The sequence below is a fragment of the Arvicola amphibius genome, chromosome 8 (assembly GCF_903992535.2).
Source record: "Arvicola amphibius chromosome 8, mArvAmp1.2, whole genome shotgun sequence".
Lineage (NCBI taxonomy): Eukaryota > Metazoa > Chordata > Mammalia > Rodentia > Cricetidae > Arvicola > Arvicola amphibius.
The window spans coordinates 75,367,901-75,379,951 of NC_052054.1; the positions used below are offsets into that span (position 1 = coordinate 75,367,901).

At 49.0% G+C, this 12,051-nt stretch overlaps 2 protein-coding genes across 2 annotated transcripts; one reads left to right on the plus strand and one right to left on the minus strand.

The window, feature by feature from the left end:
• Positions 1–643: 643 nt before the first annotated feature.
• Positions 644–3,973, minus strand: Pafah1b3 (platelet activating factor acetylhydrolase 1b catalytic subunit 3). Its single transcript, XM_038338475.2, has 6 exons — positions 3,835–3,973; positions 3,371–3,465; positions 3,098–3,187; positions 2,132–2,248; positions 1,934–2,056; positions 644–971 (listed from the first exon to the last, which is right to left on the minus strand). The coding sequence occupies exons 2-6, from the start codon at positions 3,446–3,448 to the stop codon at positions 684–686; spliced, it is 696 nt and encodes a 231-aa protein (XP_038194403.1). The 5' UTR covers positions 3,449–3,465; positions 3,835–3,973; the 3' UTR covers positions 644–683.
• On the plus strand, positions 3,305–10,624 carry Prr19 (proline rich 19). The gene is made up of 3 exons (XM_038338474.1): positions 3,305–3,936; positions 9,388–10,012; positions 10,096–10,624. Exons 2-3 carry the CDS (start codon positions 9,394–9,396, stop codon positions 10,566–10,568), a joined length of 1,092 nt encoding a protein of 363 aa, XP_038194402.1. The 5' UTR covers positions 3,305–3,936; positions 9,388–9,393; the 3' UTR covers positions 10,569–10,624.
• Positions 10,625–12,051: the final 1,427 nt, after the last annotated feature.

Sequence of the window (12,051 nt, forward strand, 5' to 3'; positions counted from 1 at the left end):
TGTCTTGTTTCCTAAGTATTCTCAGACTCCAAGACTACCAATATGCCATCAGTACCCTGACATTTCTGCCTCTATGGGTGAGGCAGCCTGAGCAGTGTGGGAACTTTGTCTATCCACCTATCCAACAGGCAGCAACTTGGGTAGACTGAGCCCCTATGCTGTGAGAAAGGCAGTTCACCACTATTGGTCGTGGAGCTAGTTATATGCAGACATTTTCAGGACAATTTGGGACCATGAGCTAGCTAGCTATCAGTGTCTTCTTGTGCAAAGGGCTTAGTCCTGGTGGGTAGAAGGTCTGAAGGGGCATCTGAACTTGGCCCAGAGCACCAGAAAGTTAGCATGCATCAGCTGGGACAGCTCCCTGAAGGGACAGCATGGGGGTGATGATGGTGGGATCTGATTGTGTTGCGACAGTTTCAGAGATTACTGAATGACCTTGATCCTAATGGTAATGATGACAAACTGGTTATACCCAGCAGAACTCGCCCAAAGCACACTTCAACTGACTACAAAGACCAGAATGCCTTGACGGATTACTGATGTCTGCCTCAGGTACAAATAGAAACACCACACATAACTGCAGGGTGAAGGATCAGGCTTTTGGTGGTACCCAGACAAGTCTAGCCATAAAGCAAGAAACAAGCAGGAGGAGGAGAATTTAATGTCATGGGGAGGGAAGACGCTTAGGGTGTGGTCTCTGGCAGAGGGATGCCTTGACCCTGGTCTTGGGCCAGGAGACGAAGAAGCAAGGAGTGCAGAGCCCGGCAAACAGGTGTGTACCCCAAGCGGCTCAGATGTAGGTAATCATACATGTCATGGTGGCTTATGGTGCCGTCAGAATGTACAAAGCCGGGGTCTGCATCTAAGAAGTGGGCTCGGGGGTGGCCTGCTAATGCTGCTCGCACCAGCTCGTTTACCTGTCGGTTTTTCTCCCGAAGTGGGTTGGGGTGCTGGCCCCTCGGAAGCAGGCCCTGAGAAGGCACACCAATAGTTATCAGATCAGCATCACTGGATTAAACTGTCCACCCCCCACCAGGAACTTTTCAGCTGTAAAATAGTTCAGGGATGTGAAAATAGGGAGGGAAGAGGAATGGTTCTGGATTCCATGTCCCAGCTCCCATTCGGTAAGAACCTTCCTGATAGGCAGCCTGTTTCCAGAGATCACTCATACAAAACATCATGCCAATGGGACAGTGGCCTCTTTCAGAGGTGGAAATGTCTTAGCTAGAAGTGATGAAGCTCAATTTACTCCAGGAATGCCTGACAACTTGAGTTTTCCAACACTCAGAATACCCAGCCTTCCTTTGGGCTACAGGCTAACTGGTCCCTGAATACATCCTCAATCACAGTCACTCTGAAGACAGGGTCTCTATGAAGCCCTGGCTGTCCTCACTGCATAGACCAGGCTGGCTTCTAACTTACAATGGCTGCCTACCTCTGTCTCTGAAGTACTGAGATTTAAGGCGTTAGCGATCACATCCAGTTTATAGCCACTCCTACAGTGTGGAAATCTATCAGACAGTTCACTGGAAAGCCTCTGTGCCAAGTTGCCCAGAACTGTGCCAAGTACTTCTTGAGGGGTCCCACATCATAAGTATACCCCCCTTTTTTTTTCTTTAAGAAAAGGTCTTGCTGGGCAGTGGTGGTGTACGCTTTTAATCCCAGCATTCGGGAGGCAGAGCAGGCAGATTTTTGTGAGTTCGAGGCCAGCCTGGTCTACAAGAGCTAGTTCTGGGATAGGCACAGAAGCAACAGAGAAACCTTGTCTAAAAAAAAAAAAAAAAAAAAAGAGAAAAAAGAAAGAAAGAAAAAAAAAAAAGTCTTGCTGTGTTGCCTAGAATAACCTCAATCTCAGTGATCCTCCTGCCTCAAGCCCTAGAGTGCCACTATGACCGGCAGCCACTTTTCCTCTGCCACCCTTCCAAGCTCTCACCAGCACAACCACCCGTGCCTGGGGCTGCAGCTTGTTCACAAGTTGTACAATGGCTTTGATGCCACCTGTCACCTGCTCTGCTGTGTGGCTGTGGTTGTTAGTGCCCACCCAGACCACCACGATCTGTGAAAAGAATAACACAAAGCAATGGTAAGGAGGCAAGCAGGAGTGTTAACTTGCCACCCAAGCCTTGCTCACCTTGGGCCGGATGTGTTCCAGCTCCCCATTCTCCAGCCGCCAGAGTACATGCTGTGTGCTATCTCCACCAATGCCAAAGTTAAGTGCGTGCAGAGGAGAGAAGAGCTCCCGCCAGATCTGTGGGCAAGAAATGATATAGGCACTGGCCATCAGCACCTGTCCAGGTGGTAACTAAATGCCACTAGGGATAAGCCTTACTTTATGAACAAAGACTGGTTAAATCTCACCTCGAACAAACCCCAGCAGAGAAACTTCATTTCATGGAACCTCTTAGTGTCTTGCTTTAACCAAAATCTTACAGAAGGTACACTCACTTTATAAGAATCCTGTCTGCTTAAACCATACACGGAGCTAGCAACATACAACTGAATCTCATTGTGAATAAAGCCACTGTGGCTAAAGCTGTCTTGGGGAAAGATTTTATGACTGGCAGTCTTTGCCGAATACATTACAATCCACCTTCACTTTCTGTAAATCTGTTACAACTTTGTGTAAACTCAATAGGGGCTGTGCTCTACTTTAAGCAAACAATAAAGAGTCACCTTAGGCAATCTCGAAGGAAAGCCTCAATTTAAGTCTTGACAAACCCATCTGACAAACTCAGGGCACACACTTTTTTTTTTTTCTTTTTTCTTTTTTTGGTTTTTCGAGACAGGGTTTCTCTGCAGCTTTTTTAGAGCCTGTCCTGGAACTAGCTCTTGTAGACCAGGCTGGCCTCGAACTCACAGAGATCCGCCTGCCTCTGCCTCCCGAGTGCTGGGATTAAAGGCATGCGCCACCACCGCCCGGCTCAGGGCACACACTTTATTCTTAAAAGAATACTGCATTTACATGGGAGTCTTAGATTCCTGCTACCAGGGGTATTTCTGCATCCCCTTCATTGCCTGGCTTGGAGTCTGGGCCCAAAGTGCTAGCTAGTGAGGGTACATGCCTGAATGAGGAAGGAGGAAAGGGTTGGAGCCTCACCTCACACTGGTGCATTAGCTGGACCAAGGAGTCCCCAATGAAGACGACTTCTGCTTCCTTGTCTTTGCTGTCTGCCACGAAACGTTGGTGCTGCAGGGAAACCAAGAAAGAGTCAATGGCACGCATGCTCCAGGCCCCGCCCCACCCTGCTTGCACAGGCTGGACAAACAAAACTTGGCTTCCCACCCAGATGAACATGAGGACTCCACGAAGCAGGGGTTCTCTAGAAGCCCCCACCTCCCGAACCCCTGAGGATCGTGTGGAGTCACTCACCAGAGACATCCAGCGCCCGTCGCCCTGCACGTCCTGCACTGGCGTGGGCTTGCTGGCCGGATTCTTGTCCCCGCTCATTCTCAAAACCTCAGCCCCTGCGGAGGAGAGTGGAGACGGCTCGGGAAAGCTCCGGGAGGACGTTGATCCGCCACGCCCACCCCCACCTCCCGGGCCAACACAATAGACCATCCCGCTGCTCTCACTCGCGAGCAAGGCGAAGGCCAAGCCCGGGCGCGCCTCTTCTTGCAGAATAGGGAAGCCGTCACGTAAGAAGGACTTCTCGCTCGCCTCCCCCGACAGAGGCCGCGCAATGGGCTCGTCTGTCGCTTCCCGCCGGGACCCCTCGTGGCCACAGCGGCCCAGTGTAGGGGGGAGGGGCAGGCGAGACCACGCACCCTGCGTGGCAGGGAGGGGGGGAGATGAGGGAGAGACAACCCCAGAATTGACTGGAAGGGACAGCGTACCTGCAAAGGCGACAAGGAGCAGGGACAATCTAGCGCACTTCCTCGGGGGAGGAGATCATTTGCTGCAGGGCCAGGAAACTCCGGAAGAGACCACCTACAGGGGTGTGTACAACCCATTCACGTGGGAGAGGGAGTGGACGGGCTCATTCTTGGATCCCTGGAGGGGGTGACTCGTAGGTGCCCGGGAAGGGACGCTCCCATTTCCTTCTGGTGTGGGGGAGCTTGAAAGGAAACTGGTCAAACTGGACAGTGGTGACTCGCATTTTTAATCCCAACACTCGGGAGGCAGAAGCAGACTGATCTCTGAGTTTGAGGTCGGCCTGGTCTATAGAAAGAGTTTCAGGATAACCAAGGCTACACAAAGAAATTCTGCCTCAAAAATCAAAAACAAAAAAGAAAAGGGAAGAAGCTGGAGATTAGAGGTTTCTAAGGAAGCACCAGAGTGACTTTGAGGTGTTTTGTTTTCAGATGAGGTCTCACTGTTTAGCTTTATCTGTCCTGGAACTTGTATGAAGACCAGGCTGGCATTGAATTCACAAAGATCCACCCACCTCTGCCTTCCTAACGCTGGGATTAGGCTTAGCTTCAACATTAGGTTTCTAATGGTATAAAATCTCAAATGCATAATACTTTTATGCCTTTGAGGCACCACAGGATCTACATGGAAGACCGAAGGCGCAGAAAGAACAGAAACTGGAGATGGCTGTAGGACCTGGCTCAGGGCCAACCTGGCACCCCTCCTGCAGATCGTCTTGCAGTCTGTGGTCTCTGCTCCACTCTCTAGATAGATAAAAAGTGCCACTACCAGCTTCAGATGGGTGGGTCTGGACTCCAACACCCACATCGTAGCCGAGCCCCCTTTCAGCCATGTTCCTTGTGTTCCTGGCTCTAATGCCAAACCCTGGTATTTCTTAGATTCCCAGGGTCTCACTTTCCCCTAAGTGGCCTAGTTGTTTTCTTGGAGCCCTGCCTCCAGGTTGGACTTTCAAATCCATCCATTTCTTCCAGTTAGGTTGATACTGAAATAGTGAAGAGTTTTATTTATCATGTGGACCCGGCACAAAGTCACTACAGAACAAGAACAGTGCTTGCAGAATGAATATTAGCTACATTAATTGTCAGATGCCAATGTCAGATATGTTGAGGAGACAGATTCAGAGACATGCCTGCTAAAGGCCCAGGATTCTGAGGGTTTGGGTTTTTCTAGACTAGGGCTTCTTTTCTCTTTGTTTGGAGGTATGGTCTCATGGAGCTGAGGACAACTTTAAACTCTCCATCCTACTGCCTCTACCAGGTGAACAGGGCTTCCAAAACTTTTTCTGTTTGAATAGCCCGGTTTTTGCTGGAGAAAGGTGTTTTGGTTTGTTTTGATTTTTTTTAAGATGGGAGGTCTTCCTACATAGCTTAGACTGACCTGCCACTGACTATGTAGACCAGGCTGGCCTCAAACTTACAGATAACCTGCCTCTGCCTCCCAAGTGCATGGGTCAGCGTTGCCCGACTGTTTTGTTGTTGTTGTTGTTGGTTTGTTTGTGTGTTTAATTCCCAGCACTGTGTTTCTGTTAGGGGAGGAAACTCTGTGTATAGCTAAAACATTGCAGCTCATAGCAGATAGTCTCAGAATAGACTCCGAGGCAGTGCTCATTTGGCACTATATGTTCCCAGTCAATGCTGCCATGAAGTACTTTGTTTTGTTTTTGTTTTTTTTTTTTTTTTGTTTGTTTTTTTTTTTTTTTTTTTTGGTTTTTCGAGACAGGGTTTCCCTGTAGTTTCTAGAACCTGTCCTGGAACTAGCTCTTGTAGACCAGGCTGGCCTCGAACTCAGAGATCCGCCTGCCTCTGCCTCCCGAGTGCTGGGATTAAAGGCGTGCGCCACCACCACCCGGCTTGTTTTTTTTTTTGAGACAAGGTCCTGCCTTTCCTGAAACTTGCTGTTGTTGACCAGGCTGGCCTTGGACTCACAGAGTTCCTCCTCCAGAATGCTGTGATTAAAGGCTCTCGCCACAAGTTTTGAGATGTAAAATGGATAAGCACTGTTAGAAACACCCTAGATTTATTATGTTTGATTTTATTTATTGTACTTTCAGAAACCTTTTATTATTGCCATTTTTTCATGACCCCTGCCATTGTTATGTAACCCCAGATGAGCCTGTGACCCAGAGCTTGGTGTCAGAAGCAGTGTGTGAAGAAGGTCTGAGAGCTACAAAAGATTAGGGAAACAGCGGGATGATGGTGGCACAAACCTTTAACCCCAGCACTCAGGAGGCAGAGACAGGCAGATCTCTGTGTGAGGCCAGCCTGGTCTACAGAGTAAGTTCCAGGACAGCCAAAGCTACATAGAGAAACTTTGTCTCAAAAACCAAAACAAAACAATTAGAGAAGCAGAAAGAAAAGACATATTGTATAATTAATTAACGTTTCGACAGCAATATACACTGACAGTTTAGTTTGATTTGAGAGACATAGGACTGGCTGTGGTGGCACACACCTGTAACCCCAGTGGGTGGTGGTGGCCCACGCCTTTAATCCCAGCATTCAGGAGGCAGAGGCAGGAGGATCTCTGTGAGTTCCAAACCAGCCTGGTCTACAGAGTGAGTTCCAGGACAGCTAGGGCTACACAGAGAAACCCTGTCTTGAAAAACAATTAACAACAACAAAACCAAAACAAACAAACAAAAATCCCAAAAACGAGAGAGAGAGAGAGAGAGAGAGAGAGAGAGAGAGAGAGAGAATAAAGGCAGGAGAATAGAATTCCAGGCTATTACAAACTACCTAAAGAGACTATCTCAAAACACTAAAAACTAGCTGAGCTGGGAGACAAGCGGTCAGCATGGGCAATTGGGCCAGCTAGACAAAACAACCCTAAAAACTAAAACTGTGTGAGGGGATATGTGTAGACAAATACAATGGAAGTAGAGAGAATTCCTGAAATGAGCGGAGAATCAAAACTCTCAAGCATTGATTCATAAACATTTTGGTTCATTCCATCCTTCTATAAACTGTATGGGGGAGGTACTATTACCAATCGGTTTTACAGATTAGGAAATAGGTGGGCGGTGGTGGCATAAACCTTTAATCCCAGCACTAAGAGGAGACAGGCAGTTGGATCTTTATGAATTCGAGGCCAGTCTGGTTTATAGAGCGTGTTTCAGGGCAGCTAAGGCTACTCAGAGAAGCCCTGTCTCGAAAAAGAAAGCAAACAAAAAGGAAATAGGCTCAGAGCAGTTACAGTTTTCTAAAGTCACACAGCCCAAAAGCGCGGTACGGTCCCGGAGAGCCCCAGGGAGCACGAGGCCTAGCGCCTTCCATTTGGACAGGTCATGCAGTCCGCCAGCAGCCTAGGCCAATCAGCATTGAGTAAGGGGGCGGGCCTAGAGGACCTCGCCGGCAATCCATAGACGGGGGGCGGGGACAAGAGGTAAGGCTGGGCGGGGCTATAACTGTCACTCTCGGTGCCTCGTGCCTCTCTTGGGAACCTGAGGCGAGAGGCGTGGCATGTGGGTTGCGCATGCGTGCGTCCTGCCTGTTGGCTTAACACGCGCTCAAGGGCCGGAAGAGCGCGAACAGCTTCGACGCCTGGGTCTCTCTACAGCAAAGAAGCCATTGCTCTCCACAGCCACGTGGAGGCCAGGGCGGGGTTCGTTAGGAGAGAAGAGGGTGAGGCACCCCTCCCCCACTGTGCCCCCACCAACCGTACCCACCTCTTCAGCCTCCTGGGCCCACCTCAGCTGAGTTGACCCCCCTGCCTTAGGCCTCCCCTCGGGAGTAGCCCCCCGACTCTGAAGGCTCTTGTGAATTAAGTCCCGCCCGAAGCTGGCCCTTCCACTTCTCTGGGTGCCCCCTCTCCTGCCTTATGTTTTATTTTGAATTCTTTGAGACGAGGTCTCATGCAGCCGGCAAACTTATTATGAAGTTGAGGATGACCATGAGCGCCTGGTTTTCCCGTCTCCACTTTGTAAAATTTGCAATTACAGACCTTTCTTCACCACCATGCAGGCTCCTCTTTCCTGCCCTCATTTACTATTTCTGTTTCCTGTGTTTTGGTGTATCTTCCCGAATCGTGGATTTCCTCTCTGTCCTGAATCTCATTCACGATCTTGCTCCCAACTTCCATTTTTTTGTGTGTGTTATTGGTTTTGAGACACTTATCAGGCTGTGTAGTCTTAGCTGGCTTCAAACACATGATCCTTCTGCCTCAGTATACCAAAGGGGAATGAATATAGGCAGGTAGCTCCTTGCCTGGCTCATCTTCCATATTTTATTTATTTATTTTGCTTTTTTCATTTATTGGCTTGTTTTTTGAGACAGGGTTTTTTTGTGTAGTCCTCCCTGGCTTTCCTGGAACTTGCTCTGTAGACCAGTCTAGTCTCGAACTCAAAGGGATCTGCGAATATACAGAAAGACGGTTACAGCCATTGAGCATAGGAACTTAGGTCCTTGCAATTGTTAAGCAACTACTCTATCACTGAACTATATTCCCAGCTTTTGTTTTTTTCAGTGCTCAGAGCTTTATGTGTGCATACCCAGATTTTTTTCTTTGAAGATTTAAGTTTTGTGCATGCATGCGTGCGCACGTGTGTGTGTGTGTGTGTGTGTGTGTGTGTTGTCTGTGTGAGAGTATGGGGAATGTGAGTGTAGATGCCTGCAAAAGCCAGAAGACATCAGATTCCCTGGAGCTAAAGTTAGGCTGTAGGGCTCACCTGAGATGGATGCTGGGAGATGAGCTAGGAACTGAGCTCAGTCCTTTGAAAGAGCACTGAGTGCTCTTATCTACTGAGCCAGCTCTTTAACCCCTAAGATACGGGCCTTTTAAATTTTTTTCTTTTTGTTTTTTTGAGACAGGGTTTCTCTGTAGCTTTGTAGTTCTGTCCTGGAACTAGCTCTTGTAGACCAGGCTGGTCTCGAACTCACAAAGATAGGCCTGCCTCTGCCTCCCGAGTGCTGGAATTAAAAGTGCACACCATCACTGCCCGGCTCAAAATTTTTATTTTTACTTAGGTTGGTTTTGAATTCACTCTGTAGCCCAGGCAGGCAGGCCTTAACATTTTTTATTTTTTTAAAAATATTAGTTTTTATTTTTCAAATGCTGGTATTTTGCCTACATGTATGTCCAGATCTTGGAGTTACAGATAGTTGTGAGCTGTCATGTGGGTGCTGGGAATTGAACACGAATCCACTGGAAGAACAGTCAGCACTCCTAATCACTGAGCCATCTTTTCAGTCTGGCCTTAAACTTTTGATTATTCTGCTTTAGCCTTCTTGAACAGATGGGATTAGAGGCCTGCACAACCGGGCCTGGCCATCATCTTTTAAATATTTCTCATGTTCTTATTCCCTGTTCCCTATCCCCATTTTCTAATCTCTTTTCCTATTAGCTATTCCTACCTGTACTTGATTTTGGACTCCCTTCTGTGCCAGGCCTTTTCCAATGGATCTCTGTCCACTTCTTTTTCTCATCTCTCTAAATAGTATTCTTTCTTTGTCCTGACCATCTTTTCCCACTTAGCTACTGTTCCTGATTTATCTGCATCTGATGACCACCTTGCCTTCTAGGGCATCATGGACTCTCGGGGACCAGTCCCTCAGCCTTTCCAGCAGCTTGAGAAACCTGGTCGTATCCGCCGTCGCAAAACTAGGAGGGAACGAAACAAGGCCCTCGTGAGCAGCCATCGGCCACTGGCCCGTCAGGATCCTCAGATGTCTAGTCGGGAGCCATCTGCAATCCTCCAGGATCCTGTGGCGTCTGGAGCCCCCAAGCTTGTTGTCATAACTCAAGGCAGGTTGAGCCGGGAGCACCGGGGTCTCTTCAATCATGAAGTGAAATCCCTGGATGTGGCCCGGTTGCTTAACAGTGGCTCCTTGGAACCATGTACCCCCCCGCCATCCACCAAGTCTTCCTGTAGCCCTGTCAGAGTCCAAGAACCAGCCTTACAGTCAAGAGGCAAGGAGAACCAGGTACCCGGAGGCTCAGGCTCAGGCCCACCAAGTTCCCCAGAACTCCCTGTGTTGGGAAAACTGCTGGAGGAACTTCAGTGCCAGCTGATTCTGCCCCAAGCCTTTCCCAGGAGGAACCTAGTGCAGGAGTCCAGAGATGCCATAATAAGAACCTTGCAAGGCTGCCATGGCTGTGTGCCTGATTTTGCCCTGGTGCTCCGAGGTTGCCAGTCACCCTTGCCTGGTGAGTCCGCTTCCTGTCCCCTCGCCTCCCCTTTCACTTCTCTATAATTCAACTGATCTCCATGCTTCTTTCTTCTGTGCCAGAGATGAAGCCCAGGGCACCTGAGAGACAAAGGACAACATCTTCTGGTGTCCACGTTCCTGAGCATGCTCCAAGGGAGGGGAGGCAAAGGACTCAACAGGGGGCAAAGAGGCTTAACTTCGCCGTGCCTCATCTGTGCGGCAGCTCTGCTTCACACAGGGCCAGCCTAGTGCCCCCTACAGATCACCAACTGCCATTCTTGCCCTCCGTGTCTTCACCATCTGGGGCAGCTTGGGGTCCCCCAACAGCTTTTGATATGCTGAAAAGCATCTGGCTCATAGCCACACCACCCCATCCTCAGTCCTGGGATGCCTGCCCACCTCAGCCCCTGCCTCAGCCACCATCACCCTTGTTGCCCCGAACATCTGCCTTGGACTGGAGCCCTGACCCTCCTGCCCCACTACTCAGCCTTTCCTGGGTGGTGACTCAGAGAAGTCCAGAGGCTTGGTCCTTCCCCCCAATGAAACTCTACTGAGGGAGTCTCTGGGTTAGGCTGGGAAGGCAGGGATTCCATTCTCCCATTCACCTCAATAAAACACCTTCTTGCTCCACTTGATTTTAAGTGAGTGGCTGTCTCAGAAAAGCAGATTTTGTTTTGTTTGGTTTGGCTTGGTTTTGTTTTGTTTTCTGAGACATGGTTTCTCTGTATAGCCCAGGCTGTTCTGGAACTCGCTCTGTAGACCAGGCTAACCTGAACTCTGAGATCCTCCCCCTGCCTCTGCCTCTGGAGTGAGAGCAGTTTTCTTTAGCTCTGAATTCTAAGGCCAAGATGGAGAGCATGCCACTTGTTACCTTGCTGGAGTCTAAGGAACCAGCAGGAGGCGTACATGCCTCTCAGAGCGTGGGGTGGTGAAGATGGGAGGACTAAGAGTTCACAACTACCCTTCGTTTCAACTGACCTGGACTCTGAGTCCAATAAATCCCGACAAAACAAATGATAGCAACTCTCTCCTCTAATACATACACAGTAAATTAATAATCATCCCAAGTGGTTACAGGGTAAAGATCTCACACAAAGTTTTCCCCTCTGCCCATGTGTGTGAGTGTGTGTATGGTTTGTTTGTTGTGGGTTTGTTTGTTTGTTTGTTTGAGACAATCTCCCTAAGGTAGCCCCGGCTGACCTGAAATTTGCTATGTAGACCACTGGTTTAGAATTTGGGGCAATCCACCTCCATCTCCCAAGTGCTGGCATTAATTGCTTGTGCCACATCTCACCCCAGGGATTGTATTTATTTTCCATTTGGGGAATATAATTTAGGACCTAGCACATGCTAGGCAAGCATGCCACCACTGAGCTCCATCCCTAGCCAGAAAACTTTTTTGTGGCTCTGTGTTTTAAAACATATTCTCACTCTGGCCCAGGCTAGCCTAGAGTTCAATGCATAGACAAGTCTGGCTTTGAACTCACTGAGAGTTGCCTGTCTCTGCTTCCCAAGTACAGGGTTAAAGGTGTGTGCCACCATGTCTGGCCAGAAAGCTTTTTAAATGGCATTTTGAGCATCCCTGAATTTTCTAGAGTGGAGGGTGAAGGATGCAGCTAGGAATGTTGGAGTCTGATACGAACAATCAAATTGGGGTCTGATGCTGGAAGGCCTTCCCAGGGCTTTTAATTGCCCTATGGAAAACGATAAGATTAATAGCAGCTTGGGAGGGACTAGGATACTGGGAGATAAGGGGCCCACTGTCTTGACCTAGGTCTTCTGGTGGGGAAATGACAAAGTCAAGATTTTCACCCCAGCAGCGGGGAGTACTAGCTCCTTGCTGTCTCACACTGCTGTCTCAAGGTGGCAGCTGGGGTTCACACCCTAGGGGTGGGGCAGGCAGCCAGGAATGGTTGATCTGGTAGAGGGCTTTACCGTGTGTGTGTGTGTGTGTGTGTGTGTGTGTGTGTGTGTGTGTGTGTGTGTGTGAGAGAGAGAGAGAGAGAGAGAGAGAGAGAGAGAGAGAGACCCAGAACA